At 43.6% G+C, this 23,941-nt stretch overlaps 1 protein-coding gene across 5 annotated transcripts in view; it reads right to left on the bottom strand.

The window, feature by feature from the left end:
• The window catches only part of DIP2C (disco interacting protein 2 homolog C), a 368,761-nt gene that overhangs the window by 133,442 nt on the left and 211,378 nt on the right, over positions 1 to 23,941 (bottom strand). For 4 of the 5 annotated variants that reach the window (XM_057730681.1, XM_057730680.1, XM_057730679.1 and 1 more), the window contains 4 exons: positions 18,448 to 18,657; positions 7,525 to 7,659; positions 5,045 to 5,164; positions 3,687 to 3,884 (listed from right to left, as the gene is read on the bottom strand). In XM_057730681.1, coding sequence (XP_057586664.1) covers positions 3,687 to 3,884; positions 5,045 to 5,164; positions 7,525 to 7,659; positions 18,448 to 18,657 — 663 coding nt within the window. Of the gene's footprint in view, positions 1 to 3,686; positions 3,885 to 5,044; positions 5,165 to 7,524; positions 7,660 to 12,708; positions 12,954 to 18,447; positions 18,658 to 23,941 lie in introns of those variants that run through there. The other variant, XM_057730682.1, reaches the window with a different exon arrangement.

Raw genomic sequence — 23,941 nt, forward strand, 5'->3', positions numbered from 1 at the left:
GGAACTTAAGCTGAAAAGAAAGGGCACTAATTTGTAACAACAAAGTTTAAGTCTCACTAGTAAAGGTACATATTTAGTAAATGCAGTAGATTAATCACTTATAAACCTAGTATTAGGTTAAAAGACAAAAGGAGTAAAAATAACTAACTACAATAATTAGCTAAGGAACACACAAGATAAAAAGATGTAAAATGTGATATCAAAAACACACAAAGACACACACAAGATGAAAGTGAACAGATAGAAAAAGATATTCCATGCAAATGGAAACCAAAAGAAAGCTGGAGTACCCATACTTATATAAGATAAAATCAACTTTAAAACAAAGACTGTAATGAGACAAAGAAGGACATCACATAATGATAAAAGGTAAATCCCACAAGCAAATATAATGTTTGCAAATACTTATGCACCCAATATAGGAGCACCCAAATACATAAGGTGAATATTAACAGACGTAAAGAGAGAAACAACAGCAACACAATAAGAGTAGGGGATTTTAATACCCCACTTACATCAATGGATAGATCATTCAGACAGAAAGTCAATAAGGAAACATCAGCCTTAAATGACACATTACCCGAGATATATAAATAGGATTCCATCTAATAGCAGCAGAATACACATTCTTCTCAAGCTCATATAGAACATTCTCCAGGACAGATTATATCTTAAGCCACAAAACAAGTCTTAAGTTAAGAAGATTAAAATCATATCAAGCTTCTTTTCTGACCACATTATTAAAGTAGAAGACGGATAAATTCACATGTATGTGGAGATTAAAAAGCATGCTGTCGAGCAACCAATAAAACAAAGAAATCAAAAGAGAAATTAAAAAACACCTTAAGATACATGAAAATGAAAATATACTAAAACATGGGATACAGCAAAAGCAATTCTAAGAGGGAAGTTCACAGATAAATGCGTATTTCAAGAAACAAGAAAAATCTCAACCTAACTTTACACCTCAGGGAACTAGAAACAGAACAACAAATGAGGCCAAAGTTAGTAGAGGAAAAACGTAACAAAGATCAGAGTGGAAATAAATGAAACAGAGATTAAAAAGACAATAGAAAATATCAATGAAATCAAGAGCTGGTTCTTTAAAAAGATAAACAAAAGTAACAAACCTTTAGCTAGACTCACCAAGGGAAAAAACAGGATTCAAATAAATAAAATCAGAAGTGAGAGAGGAGACATTAAAATTGGTATTACAGAAACACAAAGGGTCATAAGAGATTACTATGAACAATTACATACCAATACAGAGAACCCAAACAGACCACTTGCTAGTTAGGAGACTGCATCAGTAACCAAAATCCTCTCCACAAACAAAAGCCCAGGACTAAACAGCTTCACTGGTGAATTCTACCAAACGTTCAAAGAATACCAATCCTTCTCAAATTCTTCCAAACAACAAAAGATGAGAAAACACTTCCAGACTCATTTTTCAAGGCCTGCATAACCCTAATATCAAAATAAGACAAGATACCATGACAAAAGAAAATTACAGGCCTGAGGAACATAAATGCACAAATCCTCAACAAAATATTAACAAACCAAATTTAATAATATGTTAAAATGATCATACACCATGATCAAGTGGGATTTATTCCAGAAATGCAAGGATAGTTCAGCATTCTCAAATCAATTAATGTGATACAGCACATTAACATAATGAAGGATAAAAATCATATGATCATCTCAGCAGATGCAGAAAAAACATCTGACAAAATTCAACATCCATTATGATAAAAACTCTCAACAGAGTGGGTACAGAGGGAACACACCTCCACAAAATAAAAGTCATAGATGACAAGCTCACAGCCAACAGCATACTCAACAGTGAAAAGCTGGAAGCTTTTCCTCTAAGATTCAAGAACAAGACAAGGATGCCCACTTTTGCCATGTTTATTCAAAATAGTATCGTAAGTCCCTAGCCAGAGTAATTAGGCAAGAAAAAGAAATAAAAGGCATCCAAACTGGAAAGGAAGAAGTAAAACTGTCACTATTTACAGATAACATGACATTACATATAGAAACCTTGAAGACTATACAGAAAAACAGAATAAATGAATTCAGTAAAGTAGCAGAAGACAAAATCAATATACAGAAAACTGTCGTATCTATAACAATAATAAACTATCAGAAAGAGAAAGCAAGAAAACAATCCCATTTACAACTGCATCAAAGGGAACAAAATACCTAGGAACAAATTTAATCAAGGAGAAAAGACTTGTACATTAAAAATTATAAGACTGATGAAAGAAATTAAAGATGACATAAATAAAGATATTCTGTGCTCATGAATCAGAAGAATTAACATTGTTAAAATGTCTGTACTACCCAAAGCAATCTATAGATTCAATGCAATCCTTATCAAAATTCCAAGGGCATTTTCCACAGAAATAGAACAAACAGTTCTAAAATTTGTATGAAACCATGAAAGACCCCAAATAGCCAAGGGCATCTGGAGAAAGACAAACAAAGCTGGACACATCCTGCCCCCTGACATTACAAAACTACCAGTGATGAAAACAGTACGATACTGGCACCAAAAAAGACACGTAGATCAATGAATCAGAATAACCCAGAAATAAACCCGTGCATATATGTCAACTAATTCATAACAAAGGAGCCAAGAAAGGGGAAAGGACAGTCTTTCAATAAATGCTGCTTGAAAAACGGTACACAGTCAGCTCCCTGGATGAATCTGGCAAGAGATGAGGGTCAGACAGGAAAGCCCTCTATCTTTTTGATTAAAATCTTTCCAAGAGTATAATTTTCAAAAAATCAATCCTATGCCTCATGATGGGTGAAATACCCTTTATCCACTCAGAATTTCCCAACAAAGCCAGAAAAAAAAAATGAGACTATGAAAACATACACTCCTAAATCCCATTCCACAAGATGCACAGGATAACGACTGAGCCTACAGTGGGTGCCTCCTGGGCCCCACACCCACGAAAAGGCTGAGCTATACAAACATAACACCTGGCTCTTGACCTCCACTGCTAATGGAGAAAACAATTTCTTTTCTACCTGCAATCAGAAAAGCATTATTGTCATAAAAACAAGACCGAAAGTTAAAAAAGGTAATCTAACCTCTCACATGCAGATACAAGCCACTTGCAAAGCTGTAGCAGAGAGTGTGAAAATGGCCTGACAATCTGCTCTCTCCGGCCCCTTACCAGTGCAGCAAAGAGAAAGGGATCTCTCTGGTACAGTTAACTATTTCCAAGTGTACACACTGCATTAATGGTATTGAATAAAGAATTAAAGAAAAATTTGTTTCTCTTGCTTTCTGAAAAAGCACCTTGGAAACAGCTTTTGTTTCTTCTGGGTGATGCATGTCAGAGAGTTCTGATATACATTCTTTAACTACCAATCCTTCTTGGAAGCATTAAATTTAATTCATATACATTCCAAGAGGTAAAATCCTACATCTTATCAGAGTTATAATCACTAATTTTTTATATCACTTTCTGGTTTTTACTCAAAAACATTTAACAAATAGTAACTTTTCATATTCAAACCAAATATTTTTCCTAAAGAATTTCCTTTCAGGTTCCATTTATTTCCTTATTGGAAACAAACGGCAATGCAAGTGTGAATCGGCCACCCTGGAAGTGGCAGCTGCGTGCAGGCACAAGCAAACGACAGGTGGAGAAGCCGCATAGGATTACCGTAAGTGAGGATGTACAGAGGTTTCCCATTCGTGTCCATCGTGGTCAAGCACGGGGCCTTTGGTGAGATGGTCCCCCATCGCTGTAACGCTGCTTCTAAAGATGGGGGCCAATTCGTAACCACACCCAGCTGTTCCCCACGCATCGCCAACATCTGGGCTCCCTCTGGCTTTGGCTGGTTTGGATCTGGTTGTTGAACTAAATACATTTGAATACAAAAGGTTTTCAAGAAAAATACATCCATATTAGCACAATCAATGTTTATTCCTTTGAACGAAGCTAAAAGACTCACACTTGAGCTAGAAATTCATTAGCGGACAGGAAACACGCACAGGTGTTTTTCTAGAATTAGAGCTATGACCAACATACGAGCCTCACGTATGTAACAAAAGCACTTAATTCTCACAATTTCCAAGGCAATGTCGGGATGCGGAACTTAGGGAGACCTGAATGCAGTGATAAACTGACAAGTAAAACTATGCATTTTCACATGCCTAGAGTCTAGGATTGCAACAACCCTGTTTAAAACATCAATTATCAACATACACTAGTAATTGTAGACTCCAAAGGGTCAAATCTTGCTGAATTATATTTTGCCCTTAAATACTGAGATACAAATTTGACTTTGCTACAACTACTGTGAATAACTAGCATAGCACGTATTTTCTTAAGTACAACAAAAATAAATGCCCCATAATAAACACAACTTGCCCAGCTCTAGGTAGGTGAGAACCTGAGAGATTATTCTCATCATGGGAAAGGTTTCCCTCATAGCTTATGACTGACAATTCTCACCTGCTGGCTAGAAAATCAGGTATGACTTACTTATGGTATAAGGAGCAAGAAAATAAGGAGTTTGGGTTTGATACAATAAGTAGTACTTTGTTTCAATTTTAAGCTGTTTGGGTTAAAAGGCTCAGGACTGTTCAGGGGTTAAGACACCAGCTCCTGAAGCCGTGGAGAGAGGCAGGAAGGTGAGGTCTGCCACAGCTCAGTCTGCATTCCTCTAAAGACTATTCAGAGAGAACACGCTGCTGTGAGCTCAGGTTTTCCATGATTTATCAGTACTTGCATTCCTGTAACCTCATGGAGTCCTCAGAAAGAGGCCTGGCTCATGGGACGAAATCACATTCTGCAGAGGGTGACACACAAATGATACCCACCCCACTGTGCCAGCCTGGCGTGTCTTTAAAGGGACCTTGGGGAACAGCACCTACAGTTTCTAGGCAGGACTCCTGTCTTCCTGTGAACACCAAGATCATTATTTCTAAAAAGTCAAACAGCCTTGGTGGAAAACTGCTGTCGTTTATGGGGTCATAGAAACACTGGACGAGAGGGGTAGGAATGGGCTCTTTCACCTTCTAGCAGTTCTTCAAAGTCATCGACGAAGAATTCCCGTAACGGTGGTCGTTTGGGTCGTTTGAGGGTATTGACAAGTTGCTGGATTTTGGCTGACACCCGGCTACTTACAGGCACTCCTGAAACACAGAACCACAGGCAGGTGGGCTTGCCGGGAGCACCAGCCAGCGTGAGCAAGCAGCCACAGCAAACACGGCTGCGGCACCAGGACCCTCGCCCCGTCTCAGAGCTGGGAGACCCTCAGCATCACCGAAGACGACTGCTGCTCAACGAGAGCATTCCGAGGTGGACGGTCCCAGCGCGTGACCTTGCTGGGAAGCCTCGAGAGAGGGTAAAGATGCAGCAGAAATGATTCCCTTTCACACTGTGAGCCGTCCTGCTCTGGTGACCTTGGGAAGAGCTGTGGACCATACACTAGGCTCAGTCCCACCTCTATTCCTGAAACAGGGTCTGTCATCTCCTCATTCATACCATCTCAGGTTCCCCCCCATCCACGGGGGTCAGGGAGCTGAAGCAGCAGTGAGACCCTCCCCGAGGCCCAGCCTCCACCTGCCACCCCTGCACTTCCTGACAAAGCAAGGGGACTCAGGTTCTGCAAGTGCCACTGGCATGCCCTGTCATCTTGCAGGTGATGGCCGGGTCCCCCCATATGTCCTTCAGACCCTCTCTCCTGAGTGAACATTCAGGCAATGCATTCTAGAAGCACAGCAACGAAAAGCCTCTAAATTCAGTTTTTTATATAATACAGAACTTACATATATTTATCCATGTGAACTGAGAAAAACAAACCCCACTTTATAACACATTTCTTACAACAATAAAATGTGACATCATTTTGAAAACTGAGTAAGTGAAATGATCAATGAAAAGGCATGAAATTTAGAAAATTTTACATAAATAACCCAAATAAAAGAACAAAAGAAGCACCAAGATGCTGAATCCGTAACTGGACGGAATGCACCCTCTGCAGGCAGACTTCATTCCTGCTGAAAGGTGCTTGGTAGCCTGGACCTGGTAAATGCAGGCCTGGACCCCTCACAGCTCCCAGACAGAAGAACCACAACCACACTGACCGAGGCAGAGCCCCTCCTCCACGACACAGCAACACCAAAGCAGAACTTGGCTTTTGGAATGAGTGTGACAGAATTCAAGGAAGTTTTTGTATCAAATAAAAACCATTTCAACAGATAGTCTCAAAGTACTCTATGGGCACTTTCAGAATTGAGACTTGAAATATTTTACAATCTTGCAAATACATAAAAATATACAACTCAGAATTCTCAATATCTAGACACAATATTTCCTCATTAAATAGTCCCAATTAACCTGGTTTGGATGAATCAGAGATCGTTTCACAAGGCCATGGTGCTCCAGCTTAATCTAGGACACACACAAATCACCCTAGGACCCAGCCCAGAGCTTCTGGTGTGTTAGGTCTGGGGTGTGGCCAGAATCTGTTTTTCAACAAGTGCCCCATGTGGTTCTGATGAGAGATGCCATCACAACACTGGACTGGACAACAGATGAATTTACCTGGGGGTGCAGGCGAGGATGATGACCTTCAAAGACGACAAAGTTACTAAAATGGTGGTAACAAGCCTAAGAGTAACAGCCAATTCAGCAAACAGTGACTGTAGTCGAGGAACCAAGCAAACACAGATCACGAGAAGCACTCCAGGGAGAGCAATCGCCCTGGAAACTGCAGTGACTCCACATGCACTACCAGAGAACTCAGAACCCTGCAACCTGGGCTCCAACCACAGTGGAGAAGTGGGGCCCAGGCCGCCTCATCACCCCCAAGATGCATGTCACAGACACAAGCACAGCGGGTCGATGGTGTGGCCATCTTCCAAGAAGTAACACTTGACATCATCATCGGGTTCCAGTCTAACTTTCACGACCCTGGGAGGTCAAGGAAAGCAGAATAAAGCATGAAGTTCACGTTCTCATCTGTCACTTTAGAATGGGTAACCGGAATATGTTAGACCATACCAAGATGAAAGATTCGAGGAATAAGAGAGAACCCCAATGGCTGTATTTACCAAATACCAACACTTTTTCCTCTGTCTTCTAAAGTCTAAAGCACCGGACCGCCCATTCTGTTGGTTAATTTGGTTGTGTTTAGCTCTATCTTGCCCTTTCAAGTAACCAGTGACAGTTTTAACACTGGCACTAGGTTTGTAATTCTGGAATCAACATTATTAATTAGTAAAAATATCTGGATTTTATCAAATCTTGCTCTTCTCCTGACGGAATTCCTACAACGCTGACATTTTTCCTACAAGGAATAACTCTTGGCTCCCTTGGAGACAGGCTGCACTCCCTGTAAATATGTCACCTTCTAGGGAGGCTCGTAAAGAACCTGATGGGTTCAGGAGCCGACTGTGTCCCCAGAAGAAACACATCCGCTCAGGGCACAGAAAGGCACGTTAGCAGAACTGAGAGTTCACAAAGGAGGAAACATTGCTGGAAGACATACCATCGCCCGTCTCCATGAGCTCAGCATTGCCGTACTTTGGGGCTGTCCTCGACGTCGTGGAGCCCTGCGGCCTTTCTACTTGTATTGAGTGTTCTGAGGTGTAAGTGGTTACATCGGGAGGTGCAGAGTGATTTTCTGTAAAGAAGCAAATTGTAAGTTTTCTGGTTATCATGATAGTTATTCTGAGGGCTACATAAGCAACAAGGTTTCAGAAATGCCACATCCTAAGAAAGGAACAAGATTCTGAACCAAACACTAATTCAAAAATCTCAGCAGAAAGATAATCTTTATGACAATTTATACCACCCAGCATGAACAAAGTCAGGTAAAACTGCAGACAGAAAATCACTACAGGAGCCACGTCAACGCGTCACTGTAGCATTTTAATCAAAATAATGTCTTCAAGTGGCCAATGGAAAAAGACATTGTAAGCTATGTGTTTGTTCATAAAAAAGCAATTTTCTTGTCAGTCATAGTAGAGGCAGTTAAGAGCTCAACCTTTAGATGGCGAGAGCCTGGGGTCTGAGTTCCAGTTATGCAATTCTTGAGACCTTCGGAAGCATACTGACCTCTATGCTTTGGTCTCTGCATCCATCAAATGGGAATAATGACAACTACCTCCTGGTTGGGTAGATTAAATGAGTTGACACATGTAAAGTCCTTAGAACATTTCTTGATAGAAGGTAAAAATTTAGGAAGTAGTAGCTATTTTATTGTTTCAACATGAATAATACTGAACAGTCCAGTCATTCAAAAAACACCTGTTTATATCTAATGTGTATGGGGTGCTGTGTTATGCACAGTGAGACATGCAGCAGGCCTTCCCCCCAGTATTACTTGATGATAAAGTTAAGCACTTAAATGGTTAAATGGGGAAAGCACGATTTTGTATTTATTAAATAAGATTAAGGAGAGTATGTCAAAAGAGACTGTCAATGTCATTTTATACACACTAAATTCTAATAATGGATATTATACCGTTAATTTTGATTTGTTAATCCTTACTGGATAGAAACTTGTCAAGATTCTATAGTTCTACATGATAGAAGCACAATATTTTGTTCTGTTAAAAGGGGAGCAGGTACTGGAGAGGCCTTTCTCCTCTGGCCACTGCCCCCCTCGGCACTAACGTGCCCCATTAAAGTCCAGTTTAAACTGTGAAATCACTAACGTAAAGCACAAGAATGAGGAAAAACAGTGCATCAAAGAGATCATGCAAAGAACACTGTTTACAGACTGTGCTAAACAAGAAGCCAGGGCCTGACCTGTCGCCTCCGCTGGGAACCATGTCGGGGACTCAAATTTTAGCCATTCCGCACATGTCTGGAAGCAACCTCAAGAAGCCCACAGGTACTGATCTGAGGTTGCAGGTAATTTTAGTAACTAGGCAGATTGGCAAGTACTGAATCCACCAGAAGTGAAGATGGACTTCTATGGCAGTGAGCATGTGTATGCTAAGCGACACTACACTGAGTGAGACTTGAGGCCGAGGAACATTGACCCGAATTCCTAGGCAAGCTTCAAATGTAGCAACCAGTGTGACCAATGCAGGTGCTTGGACTCGAGAGACCCTCAGTCCCAGGCACACTGACAAGCAGGTGTGTGGAAATGTGCACGGGGCTGAGGGGCTGGTCCTCAGGTCCATGTCTCAGAGCTGATCACCTGGGCTCCCCATCCTGTAGAAGGAGGTGACAGTGAAAATGCTGACCTCTGAGTTACAGTGGGGATGACGGAGATAGACAGATACCAGCACTGGTGTCCCCAGGCACACAGGCAGGCATGTCAGGAGAGGAGCACACGGGCAGCTTGCTGCACCAACAACTGTTCTTCCAGGGTCTGAGCCTGGAGATCTCTGTGAAGATAACAGTCGGCATCCGCCCCTAAACAGAGGCCATCAGCAGAGAGCCCAGCTCCCCACTTCTCACTTTCCTGTTCCAGAAGTATCCAGCCTCTTACGGACTGAACTACATCCCCTCAAAATTCACAGGCTGGAGTCCTAATGTCCAGGACCTCAAAAGCTGACTGTGTTTGTAGATGGCAGTCTTTAAAGAGATGATTAAGGGAAAATGAAGCCACTAGGATGGGCCCTAACTCAATCTGACTGGTGTCCTTATAAGAAAAGATGAGGACACAGATGCCCACAGAGAGGACGGCTGTCCACATGCACAGGAGAGAGGCCGCAGAAGAAACTGCTGACACTGTGAGCTCAGACTTCCAGCCTCCAGGATTGTGAGCCAATGAACGTCTGTTGTTGAAGCCCTGTTTAAGGTGCTTTGTTTTGGCCGTCTGAGCTGACTGACACACACCCTAAGGGCAATTCTTAGATCTTAGCCCAGAAACAGAGTGCCTGTCAGAGGAAGGAGGGTGTGGCTGGGATGCTTTGTCAGATCACTGAGGGGAAGAGCAAGAGGGAGGGAAAGGGGACCCTGCACACGGCCTCTGTAATGTTTAGACACTGCACTCATGCTTTTCATCTGCCCGACATGTGCTTTTGCCAAAGGGACTTTATTTCCTGTGACCTAATTCTCCACGGCTGAGCAGTTAACTCACTGGGGCCTCATATTTCAAATAAAAACACAACAGATGCCGATGCGTGATGAGTAACACTTCACGTGTGCCTCATAAAACAACAGCAGCAAAAACGCGAGCCTGCTGCTTTTCCACTTCACTCAGGTTTACTTGTGTCCACGCTACACTGTGGCCGCAGCACTGGTGGTGGCCAGTGAGTCTGTGCTGGGCGGCAGACATACTCACGTCCACTCCGAAGTTGGGAAGGTAACGATTCCAATACATCTGGTGATTAAAAAACAGGAACAGTGACAGCTGCGTGACTTCAGAGTGCTTTCCAAATTCACGTGCGTTAGCGCCTCTCCCCTCCCTTTCAAACTCCCCACATGCTGTCACTGTAGTGTCACAAGCCCAGCAGCTGCCCTCTGTTAGCAAGCCAGAGAACAGTCTGCAACGGCAGGGACACACAGTGCCCTGTTTTATTCTGATAAAGATCAGGACTCCAAGTATTTAACTCGGTTACCTCTCTTTTGGAAGTATTTAAAAGACCTTTGTATATAACAAATGCTCAAGAAACACTTGCTCACATGTAAGAAAAAGTGGGGTCTGGGTGAAGGTGCAGGTTCAGCGGTCTGAAGTGCCCATCAGCCCAGGCGTGAGGCCAATCAGGCCCCAACACATCAGCGGCGTTTTGAAGACTAAGAACTCTCATCAGAGCGGGTCTGTCTCTTCTGAGCCAGGTGACCCACTGCTCCTGAGATCCATTTCCCAATACTTTTTTTAAAAGTTAATTTATTTATTTAATTTTTTTAAATTTATTGGCTGTACTGGATCTTCATTGCTGCATGCAGGCTTTCTCTAGTTGCAGAGAGTGGGAGCTACTCTCCATTGCAGTGCAAGGGCTTCTTATTACGATGGCTTCTCTTGTTGCATAGCATGGGCTCTAGGTGCACAGGCTTCAGTAGTTACGCATGTTGGCTCAGTAGCTGTGGCTCACAGGCTCCAGAGCACAGGCTCAGTAGTTATGGCACACAGGCTTAGTTGCTCTCTGGCATGTGGGATCTTCCTGGACCAGGGCTCGAACCCGTGTGCCCTGCATTGGTAGGCGGATTCTTAACCACGGCGCCACCAGGGAAGCCCTCCCAATACTTTTAAAATCAACAGAAAAATGGCGGCCATCCTTCCAGCCACATATCAGGTGTCACCCCCACTATGACTACTCCAGAGCTACTGTGACGCCTTTGCATCTGCTCCCTGACAGGTAGGTCCTGTCTCATCCACCCCTGCATGGCTTTTGCTCCCAAGAGCCGACATGGGTTCCTTAAGAATCTAGAATCAACACACAAGGGCAGGTGGGAGGGAGTGCAATCCAGCCATCTTCCATGACGGCATCGCTGTTTTGGCGCCATCAGTACTAGGGGTCCCATCTCACTCACTGCATCCCCCTCCCACTCCGGATTTTCGTCTATTACTCTTGCCAACCACCCACCCGTTTTGGACAACTGTCTCGGCTATGACTGTTTCAGGGTCCTAGCTGGTCATCCTGCTCAGCTCTGCCTTGGAAATTCCCTGCTTTCTTGAACTAATTCCTTCCTTATCTCCTGCTCTTGCAGGTGTACACTCAGCCCAGCTTCTGTGTCCTACTCAGATGCTGAAGTTGTACAACACCAGCTCACATCATTTGCACTCAGCAAATGTTGGAGTGAAAGTTCAAAGAAGGAATGAACACAAGACAGAATACACTGGAGCCCTTGATGACTTGAGGTGACACACTTCTGGTTTTCATGCCGGCTGAAAAGCAGCTTTAATTCTAACTATATTACTAGGACCCTCAGGGGTCAGTGCTCAGGGATCCTACTTTTCAGCCTGTTATTTTTCAGTCCACAGATAACTTCTAAATTAAGAGGAGAAAAAGAGGAAATCTGGTTTTCACATGTAGAAAGCAATGTGCCCGTGGTCCACTAACTGACGATGGATACGGAGAGAAGTGTTCAACAAGGTCCCACCTGAATCTCCTATGGTGAACCCAAGCTCCGACGTCACTGAGTAGAAAGTGATACAGGCCGTCCGACCACCCATCCACCCCGCTGCCCTGGCTTCCTAAGATGACACGGCCGTGCTCTCCGCATGGCAGCAGAAAACCAGGTTCCTCAGGTGACACGTGCTGAAGGCACCTGCAACGATGCTGAGGGTAGGAGCCGGCCTCACAGGTGTCAGAGCACCAGCTGCCCACTGCACCGGCCCGTCTTCCACGTGAGCTCATCAGAAGAGAAGGCCTTCCTCCTCGGTTTCCCAGGAATGTCCACCTCCCCAGCTCTGACAGAAGCCCCTAACAGGACAGCTCTGCTGGTGTCTCACCCATGTGTCCTAGGGACACATGACAGTACAAGTGGGAGTTCATCTCCTCACTCCCCAACCAGCACTCCGGGACAGAATCATACACTCTGGTGCCCGGGAGGCTGTGTGTGTGATACTAACAGTGACTCATGGTTGCTTCTCAAGCCTGCAGACTAACCCTGGAGATAGTCAGAAGGGCTCAGGGGTGCTATGTCCACATGCTTCTCTCAGCCGAGGCTCTGAGAGGTGGACATCAGAAGGACTACACGGCATCTCAGACCTGGAACGGCCACCCTCCCACGTTATGCCACAAAAATCCGGTAAAGATGTGATAATTACCGTTAGACAAACCTCGGGGTGTTCTAATATCAGAACAGAAATCTTTAACTTCAGACAACAGCTTCTTGATTTTTAGATCCACAAGTTCAAGTTCATGCTGACGGGCTCCAACCATCACAAGCCTGCACAGACCACAGACCCAGTGGGACTGTGACGGGGATGCTGGAACTGTTACTGTTATTCAAAGTTTAACTGTATTTCTGTCTGCAAGGAGCTCTGGTTCTGTTTCTCACAGTCAGGGCCAAGCTGGAACATAGACATCCCCCAAGCAGGAGCAGGCCCGCAGTGTCACGAGCAGGTGCTCTTACATCCGGCAGATCAGAGCCTGGTTCCCGCTGAGCGCTCACTAGCTGGGTGCCCTTGGCATCACACCCACCTTGCTGAGCCTCGGTCTTCTCACCTGTGGAACAAGAGGCCAAGGGCAAAAGAGACACGACACCCTGATATTCTGCAGTGACGGTGACATGGCCATCCTGGCTCTCAGGCCCCCGATCTGCCATTCCTCCCCTTGTGTGGGGGTTCTTTCCTCTCATGAGTTCCAAGAACGAATCTGCAAAACTCATAGCATTAAGTGTAAATGACTGTTACTACTTGCTGAGTCAAATGCATTTGAACACTGGGAGAACTGAATGGATGCCTTTCTGTTGCGTGCAGCAGGCCCCGCGGTATTTCTGTAGCAGGCAGCACGCACTGGGTGAAGGGTTAGGATGCTTGTGGGTCCAAAATCATTACTTTGATTCTAAGTATAAAATCCAAATAAACACAACCAGTTTCGAGAGGCAAAAATCCCAAAGCATTTTTGAAGAAAAGAAACAGGAGCAGATCTGTGCCCTGACAACATCAACGGGGCATCAAGGACAGTGTGAATGGGACAGATATGAGGCTGGAAGGGGCTGCGGCAGTGAGATGGGAGGTGAGGTGCCTGGATCCAGGGTCCTGGGAGCAGTAATGGAGAGGAAGGTGGCCTGCAAGACACATGGTAGCCAATCACCATCAAACAGGGACTCTGCTGGTCCGTGGAAGGAGGAGCCAAGGACTGTGAGGTCTGGAGCCCTCTCCTAGGGGTGCAGGGCCTCGTCAGAGGAGCCGACCTCGGGACACAGGACGGGGCTGAGGTGGAGCCGACCTCGGGACGCAGGACGGGGCTGAGGTGCAGGGTCAAGAGGCGCTCTGAAAATGTGGACAGATGAAGGAAGTACGGACCTGAAGGTCGTGAAAACTGTGGGAGTGGATGAAACGTGTAAGAATACAGAGAGACGGGGTGGGGAGAACAGCCACCAGAGGAGAGGAAAGGACAGAGGGGGAGGGAGAACCAGGGTGCAGTGCAGGCCGGGACAGGAGGGAAGGAGCAATCGTCACAACCACAGCCTTGGTTCACCAACGGGGAAGCTAAGACACAAGAGAGAAGAGCAGAGCTAGCAGATCTGGGGGGAGCCGGGATCCAGAACGGCGAGGAAAAGCTGAGCCTTGGAAGGAAAGAGCGTTCTTCCCCAGAAAAGGAAACATAGCAAAAAATGAATGGAGAAAGACAGGGAAACATCTGAGGTGGAAAAGGATCAGTGGCTAAAGATGTTCGACAAGGAGATGGAAAAAGATCCCTGGTGACATTCACTCAATTTCAGTGTCTGTGCAGATCTCAGCTTTATTATGAAGTGACCAAGAAAATGCAGGATTAGAAGCCAGACCTAGGCCCTAACTAAAAATCCCCACAGTCATGTCAGCCGATGAGAGGTCCCTCTCTCAAGCCAGGGTTCCTTTAGTACCGAATCATCCAAAAGAGCCACAAGAAACACGCCGTAATCGACGGAAGAGTCTCGCTGGCCTTGTGTGACCTAATGCAAACGTTTTTTCCTCCTTACTTTTTCAATAGCATGGCTTAAACTCTCTAAAACAGGAGTTGGCAAACTACGGCTCACAGGGTGGCCTGCCAGCTGTGTTTGTAGATGAAGTTTTGCTGGTACACAGCCATGCCCCCTGTTCATGCTCTGTCTGCTGCTCTTGAGCCAGCAGAATCGAGGAGTGGCAACAGGGACTGCGTGGCCCACAAAGCCTGATATCCACTCTCTGGCCCTTTCCTGTAAAAACTTACCAACCCTGCCTTCGAATCATGAAGCTCTAGCTGCAGGGATGCCCCAGTCGGGAGGGGAGGCGCAGGTGCAGCTGGGAGACCTCTGCCCCATGTGTGCAGGCTTTGCTAACACTACCATCCTTGGTGTGTGCTTAATATTTTAAGGCTGTAAATGTCTGAAGTGTATCGATAAAGAGATTATAAAAGAATTCTTTGATACTGTGGATGATTACACATAAATAAATGAGGGTAATTTATCACAGCGGTGGCTACGCAGCCCTCTGAACTAACTCCCTAGAACGGGGGACTCTAGATCCAGACAACTGCCCGGCTCCGGGCTAATTATGCGTCAAGCACGTGGGGGCATGTCTATCTGCTTAGCAGGATCCGATGCAAGAAACCTGGTGAGAATTTCCTTGCTGACACAAACAGCACACACCAAAAATGGTGTTGATGCTGATGAATTCTAAGATGTTCCGGAAACGGCAATCACTCCTATGACTATCCGGCTAAAGACAGTACACCCCCAACACACGCAGACAAAACCCACATGTGACAACACCTCAGACGTGTCCGTTACAGAGGGCGACACAGGCCTGACCTACACAACTGTAGCTACAGGATAAGAAAAGAGCTCACACAGGTCTCTTTAATTTCCTGAATATACAAGCTTTGATTCTGAATGTACAACGTTATCTATTCTGCTTTGTCCTCATTTCTTAATCCAGAAATGGATTAATAGTTTCTCTTCAGTTTCTCCATTTCTATGTAGCTAATGAATTCCTATAATATTTTACTCTAGTGCCTTTTACAAATATGCCTCCTGAGGTTTCAAAATGTTGCTTTAATTCTCCAGTGACTCTAAATTATGCGTCTCTACTGTTGATAAAGATAAAATATCTTAGAGGTGTTAACCCTTTCTTTTCCAATTGTCTTAAGAACATGACATGCACAGAGGTTCTGAGGAAAAACCTTCTGGCTCTCTCACTGCGGAGAGAAGGCCCTCGATGGCGTGGAGGCCCCGCGCTGCCTGAGCTGCAGGGAGCCGTGCCCGGCACGCCCATCTTCTTATGCCACAAACGTGCACGTCTCAGGCCTTCGCATCTCAGGATGGGGAATGTCTAGAACCCTCACCGTCAGTGCTTCAAGTGTGAGTAACACCACACAGAGACACAGGAGGAAAAAGCTGCCTGGACGGGGCTGCATCGTACACTAAGCCAGCCTGACGGGAGACGCACGTGCAGCGTCCCTGTCACGCTGTCAGGACGGACCCACAGGACGCAGGATTTCACTCCAACAACCACAGGGCAGGAGTACCGCCTACTTGTGACAGACACTTCATGGCCTTCACGGTCTTTAACCGCTGGTCTTTTCTCCATCCACTGTGCAAAGGAGGCTTCTACAGTCGCTGTCCAAGTACCTCACCTCGAGGAACCAGGGGTATACAAGTTGGTGGTTTATTTAGCCCTAAATTCGTTAAAACACAGATATACACACAATATTTTCTCATTTTTAGGCTTTTGATGGCCTCAACAAAAGGTCCAATACTGCCAGTTCTGACTTTTTACTTCTTTTGCTTTTGCCACAGGAATATAATATTTTAATTCTCCTTTTCTTATTTTATTATATTGCCACTGCTTTCTTTCAAAATTTTCTTTTAAATTTACAGAAAATTCCTAGATATTCTAGGAACTTATCTTTGTGCCAAATTAGGAATTACTGAAATGTCACACACTCGGAAGCTATATTTAGGTTACAACGAGACTTAATGTACATGAGTAATGCAACCTTTTATAGCCTGGATAAATTTAATTCTCTGTGCTAAAATTTCCTCCAATATTCTACATGTAACTTCATAAAGGGAGAAACAAATGCAGGGAGTAATTTGTTCAAAATTAGGTGTTTTTCTTGGTACGACTCCTCTTATTTCCTTAGAAGTGAACCGAGTCTGAAAACACACGTTCCCAAGGTGAGAGTGAGGGGCAGATGTGGAGGGAGTGCCACAGCTCACCTGCTCACACGGCTGCTGGACGGAGCACACTCACAGCCGCGGGACTAGGATTTCTTCCTGTGTGTTTCCTGTCCCAAAACACACAGGAAGAAATGGTAGCATCTAAAAATATTTAATGGTCACATAAATTTCTATTTATTTTTTATCTATGATTTCAAATAGAGGTTCTCAGCACACAGTAACCAGTGTATGTTACTGAAAACATTTTAAACTGAAATTTAATAATACCACTTTGCCTATGAGTGTTACTTTAAAAACTGTGAAGAATTTTCCTATTTTCTCCTTTTTACTCACACTGGAGAGGTACAAAGGAAAGACATTATCATTCCTTTTCTTCCCACTAAAAAACTAAAGCAGGGAATAGTGACTTCTGAAGAAGCCAGCAGCTGTTAATGTGAGAACTGGGACCAGACCCAGCCCTCCGGACAGGCTGCCTGTGTCCTGCCAGTGGACAACCGGTCTCACTGCTGATTCCAAAAAGGCTGCTGCTTTTAACCTCAGCTTCATGCTGAGCGAGTGCCATTGGGGCCAAGTCCTAAGAAGTCAGTTTGGAATTCCTTTGACTCTGTCAAGTAGCCAATAACCTAGAAATACTTTGTGAGTCTGAGAAGCCGGCAGAGTATTTAATTCATTCATTTTGCTCACCTATTTTCCAAAAATGGATTTTTTGGATATGAGGACAGATGTGGGAGGAGGATGTACACTTGCCCTGTGCTCAGCTATCAACCACCGCACAGGGAGGCACAGCCTCCACGTTCCTGGACGTGGCTGCGCCTGGTCCACATCATTCGAACAGAGAACACACTGAACCATCTTGGTACCATATTCAAAGAAAATAATTTACTTTATGAATATTTTATTATTGAAATGTTCAAAAATCTCAATCCACAGCTGAAAATGGATCAGACAGATCTGGACCTCATGCTGTGCCTTCCACACCGGACGAATGTGGCACAGTGAGTGCCCAGCGAGAGTGCAGGCAGAGAAGTGGGACCTTACTCACCCCAATGCACGCAGCCGCACTGCTCATCCAAGATGCTCCTTTCCTCTAACAATTCTTAATCTCCTTTATTACACTATTTTCAATGTCTTGCCAGTGCCTCCTAACTCTGTGCTTTTAAACACAGAGGACTCCACTTATCACGGAACCTACACACAAAGTAACGTGAACCACCCCAGAAATCTGAACGCTGCGGCAGAAAACCGTGTAAGCAGTGGTGATGAAAGCCTCCCTTCCTAAGGGACTCCCACAGTGAGGGCAACTCACTCTAAAGCCCCAGCCTTGTTTATCAGCACAATTAAAATTTCATTCAGGAGCATATTTTAGCATGAGGAGAAGACGACATGTAACCAGATATGGCTGCAAGTTTCCCTAATGAACAAGAATACATTCACTACAAGCAGAAAACTCCTGAAATTATAGCTGTAGGAAACATCTGGGATGTAAAAAATAGTCAAACCAAGGGTTTCCTGAAACAGAAAACCAACGCAGCAAAGCAGCCCAGGAGTGGGAGTGGGGCTCTGATGCATCCCTCGGATGGACTCTGTGGCCACGATGCAGATAGGGAAATTCCAAAATGGAAAGAGCAGGGCTACTCAGCAGCCACGCAGACATAAGGACAATGAGAACAGTGCAGATGACCGCGGGCAGGGCACTCACCTATGTGCGTCTGAGCCATGACGTCGGCCAGCCTATGGGCAGCGCCGCTGCCCCCGCTCTGGGTGGACGAGGAGGAGGTGGTGGAGGTGGTGGAGCCGTGGATGGCCTGGCTGATCCAGTGCTCCATGTTGATGCTGCCCTGGCTGGAGGTGGGGGTCCCCTGGGAGTCTCCCTGCACCGAGCCTTCGTCTTCCGAGCCAGACGAGGTATCTGTGGGAGGGAGGTGATCAGCTGTGCATCACAGCAAAGACGCGCCCAGGCTCAGTCCCTCTCCAAACACTGCGAACACAGACCTACCTCACACCCTAACTGATCAGCGACTTTGAACACTCTTGAAAAGTTACACGCTTTCCAGATGTCAAATTACTTTTTAGTACAGTGAAGTCTTCCCCCAAACCACCCTACACGTTTGCTACAGAAAGTTGTTTTGACGTTACAATCTCAAAGACATACTTACCAATTTCCTCCACTCAAGAGTTTGGGGGAGAAACCAAATGTTTTCTGTGCATTCAGACCCCAAGTGAGAAGGCCAAGGTGGCGCTTCCTAAGAGACCCTGAACTTCGAGTGCTCCGAAGTGTGAGGCTCTGCAGCCCTCTTCATCCCAGGTGCTTCTCTGAGTCGTGTGCTGTTTGAGGTTCCACGTGAGGGTGGCAGGCCTCATCCTCCTGCCTCTCACAGTGAATGGCCTGGACCTCTCCTCCACCAACCTGCCTCCTCCTTTGGCGAGGACAGTAAATCATCACCTTACATTCTGTGATCAAACTAAATACATGTACTTTTACATCTGTTTCTTATAAGAAATTTTCATCATTTGCTTGATTTATTTAGCTATCTATGAAAATTCTATGTCTTGGATTGAGCAAAAACATATCACTTTTTTTCATTAAAATTAATGGAAATAGTATTCATTTAATAGCTTTTCACCTAGAAGCAAGGTTTTCAAGAATGAATTACTGGTGTGCTTGTTATTTAGACTTCACTGTAAGGATGACACTTGGGCTCCCATGTGTACGTGAGTTATACGAGATGCCAGGAGGGAAGAAGAATGGGGGATAGCTCTAGAACACTTACTGAGAGTAAGAGTAATGGTAATTTGTCTTAAATCAAGACATAGGACGTTTTCTTTTGTTTTTTTCCTAAAATTTTGCTACTTATTCACTCATTCATTCATCAATATTTATCAAGCACTTACATATTAGGTACTGCTCTTTTTTTAAATTAATTTTTATTGGAGTATAGTTGATTTACAAGGACTTCTTTAACACAGCAACATTTGTAAAGGATATTTATATTTACACCAATATTTTATCATCATTGTGATGTGATCTATGCTGTCCAGAAATTTTTTTGAAGTTTATCTATTAGAAATCTGTTAGAGAAGCAACAATATTAGAAGCCCAACAAAGTCTCTTCCCTTGCCCTTTCTTTTAAAATAACTCAGAATTATAATTTACATAAAATAAAATTTATACTTTTTGTATTCAGACCTAAGACTTTTCTCAATTTTTTTGAAATTGTGGTAAAATACACATAACATAAATTTTACCATTTAAAAAAAATAAATTTATTTACTTATTGGCTGTGTTGGGTCTTTGTTGCTGCACGCAGCCTTTCTCTAGCTGCGGTGAGCAGGGGCTAATCTTTGTTGTGGTGCGCAGGCTTCTCATTGCAGTGGCTTCTCTTGCTGCGGAGCACGGGCTCTAGGTGCACGGACTTCAGTAGTTGTGGCATGTGAGCTCAACTGTTGTGTCTAGTGGGCTCTAGAGTACAGGCTCAGTAGTTGTGGTGCATGGGCTTAGTTGCGCCACGGCATGTGGATCTTCCCGGACCAGGGCTCGAACCTGTGTCCCCTGCATTGGCAGGCGGATTCTTAACCACTGCGCCACCAGGGAAGTCCGATCTTAACCACTTTTAAGTGTACAGTTCAGTGATGTTAAATACATTCACGATGTTGGACAACCTTCCCCATAACTCATTTCATCTTGTAAAACTGAAACTCTGTCCCCATTAAACAGTAGCTCACCACTGCCCTCTCCCCTCAACCCCCTGACAACCAGCATTCTACTTTCTATTTAAGTAATTCTGACTACTCTAAGTACCTCATGTAAGTGGAATCGTACATTATTTGTCTTTCTGTGACTGGCTTATTTCACTTGGCATAATGTTCTCAAGCTTCAACCGCTTTGCAGCATGCGTCAGAATTCCCTTCCTTCTTAAGGCTGAATAACATTCCATGGTATGTACACACCACATTTTTCACCCATTCATCTGTGGTGGACACTTGGGTTGCTTCATGTTTTTGCTGTTGTGAATAGTGCTGCTGTGAACACATATGTATACACATCTCTCTGAGATTCTCCAAGTTCTTTTGGGTATGTACTCAGAAGTGGAATTACCAGATCATATAGTAAATTCTATTTTTTAAATTCTTTGAGTAACTGCCATTTTGTTTCCCATAGAGGCTCTACCATTTTACACTTCCACCAAGAGTGCACAACAGCACGACAGTTCCAATTTCTTCACATCCTTACCAACACGTGTAATTTTCTGTTTCTTTTTTTTTTTTTTTTTTTTTGATAGTAACCATCCTCATGGGTGTGAAGCTGTCTCTCTCTGTGGTTTGATCTGCTTTTCCCTAACGATCGGTGATGCTGAGTATCTTTATGCGTGACTATTGGCCATCTGTATATCTTCTTTGGAAAAATATCTATTCAACTCCTCAGACTTAAGACTTCTGAGAAATGCATACACCCACATATCAATACTGAACATTACCTCCTCCCCCAAAAGTCTTCCCATGCCCCTTTACAAATCAATCCTTCATTTCCCACCCCATCTTTTTATTAAAAAACTACAGAACAATACCACTCATGATATAGACACAAAAATCCTCAAAAATATTAGCAAATATTATCAAGCAACATATAAAATGACCAAGTGGTGACCAGGATTATACATATAAACATGAATTAAGGTTGATTTGACATTCAAAAATGAATGAATGTTATACACCACATTAGTAGAATGAAGAAAAAAAACAGTATGTTAACCTTAAATGTCACAGAAAAAGTACTTCACAAAATCTCACACCCACTCATGATAAAGCTTCTCAACAACGCAGGAATAGAAGGAACGTCCTCAACCTGATGGAAGGCATTCATGGAAACCCACAGCTAACACTGTAAATACTGGTAGAAGACTGAATACATTTCCCCTAAGGTAAGAACCAGGCAAGAACATCCCCTCTGCCACTTCTATTCAACATTATCCAGCAGGTTCTGGCCAGTGAAATACAGGGGGGGAAAAATTAAAGGTATCCAGACTAGAAAGGAAGTTGTAAAACGGTCTTTATTCACAAATGGCGTGGTCTTATAAGTAGGGAATTCGAGGGAAGACCCTGACGCATTCTCCAATTCCTAAATGAGTTCTCCCCTCCTGCCACGCAAGACACAGCGAGAATACAGCCGACTACGAGGACATCGAATCTGCCAGCACCGGGTATTCTCAGCCTCCAGAACTACCTCTGCGTTGCTGGAGGCATCAATGTGCCCAGCTAATCTTCCAGTCATCCTTGGGGGGGGGGGGACACACGACAAGCACGTGCAGAGTAAGAGAACCAAGATACCTCTTATCAAAGCAGATATGCCTCATGCCCCCCCACACACCCTTTACTGGCTGGACAGACTGCAAATTATTCCCACCTCCCAGGGAACAAGCACATGTTGATCTAGTGGTCAGAAGTCATGCAATCAGTTAGCATGGGCTGTCACTATGTTAGGTAAAAAGAACTGCATAGTTACACATCTGACTTCTTAAATTCACAGGACCACCAAATAAAGATACAAAATATCTTTATCAGATACTAGCACTGAACAATAAGGGAATGAAATTAAGAAAACAATTCCATCAAAAAGGATAAAACACTTAGCAATATATCTAACAAAAAACTAAGACAATACCTAATCAAATCCCAGAGGATTTTTTAAAGAAGTTTAAGCTTATTCTAAAATTTATTTGGAAATGCGAAGGATTGAGAACAGCCAAGATAATTTTGAGAAAGATAGAGGACTTCATTACCTGATATCAAAACTTACTATGAAGTTACAATAATCAACACAGTGATATTAGCACAAGAATAGGTATATATTTCAATGGAACAGAACTGAAGTCAGAAATACAGTCTTACATTTATGGTTACGGTCAATTGATTTTTGACAAAGGTACCAGGATAATTCAACGAGAAAAAAGATCATCTTTTCAACAAATGGGCTGGGCAACTGAATATTCATGTATCAAAAAACCAAACCAAAACAAAAAACATAGCTCCTTACCTCACACCGTAAATAAAAATTAACTCAAAATGGATCAGAGACCTAAGTAAAAGACCTAAAACTATGAAATTCCTAAAACATCCAAAAGCACAATCCATAAAAGAACTGATGAACGGAACTTCATCAAAATAAAAATCTCTTAAGCTATGGGCGCCATAACAAGTCACCGCAAATTCAGGGGCTTACACCACCACATGTGTTTATTATCACAGTTCTGGAGGTCAGAAGTCTAAGGTCAAAGTGTTGGCCGGGCTATATTCCTTCTGGAGGCTTTTTCTATCTTCTCAGAGGTCACCTGTATCACTGGCTCATGGCCCCTTCATTGACCTTTGAAGTGTATCCCTCCAAACCCTGGTTCATTGTCTTTTTTTTTTTTTAAACTTTGACACTCTTCCCACTGTAAGGACTTTTTTCCCCTCCAGTTTTACTGAAATATAATTGTATAAGTGTAAAGTGTACAGCATAATAGTTTGACTTACATATGTTAGGAAATAATTACCACAGTAAGTTTAGTTACCATCCATCATCTCACACAAAATAGAATAAAAAAATTTCTTCCTTGTAATGAGAACTCCTAAATTTTACTCTCAACAACTTTCATATAGATCATATAGCAGCGTTGACTATAATTATTTTGTACATCACATCCCTAGTACTTACGACAAAAAGTTTTTGCCTTTTGACCACCTTCCTCCAATTCCCCCTCCCTCCACTCCCTGCCTCTGGTAACCACAAATCTGATCTCTTTTTCTATGAGTTAAAAAAAAAATTTTTTTTTTAAGATGCCACATGTGAGTGAGATCACGTAGTATTGTGTTTATCTTTCTCTGCTTGAATAGAGACCTCCTTGATGACAATGGGCCCACCTGGTTAATCCAGGATAACTGCCCTATCTCAAGATTCTTAATCATAACTGCAAAATCTATTTTACAATGTAAGGTAATATATCCACAAGTTCTATAAATTAGGACATGGATATCTTTGGAGGGGGCGATAATTCTATCTAACGCAGACAACATTAAGAAAAGACAAACCACAGTTTTCAAATTGCATACGTGATAAAGAACTTGTACTGAGATTATACGAAGAACCCAACCAGGGAGAAGACAGACAACTCATTTTAAAAATGGGCAAAAAATCTGGACATTTCACCAGTGAACAT

The sequence above is a fragment of the Hippopotamus amphibius genome, chromosome 4 (assembly GCF_030028045.1).
Source record: "Hippopotamus amphibius kiboko isolate mHipAmp2 chromosome 4, mHipAmp2.hap2, whole genome shotgun sequence".
Classification (NCBI taxonomy): domain Eukaryota; kingdom Metazoa; phylum Chordata; class Mammalia; order Artiodactyla; family Hippopotamidae; genus Hippopotamus; species Hippopotamus amphibius.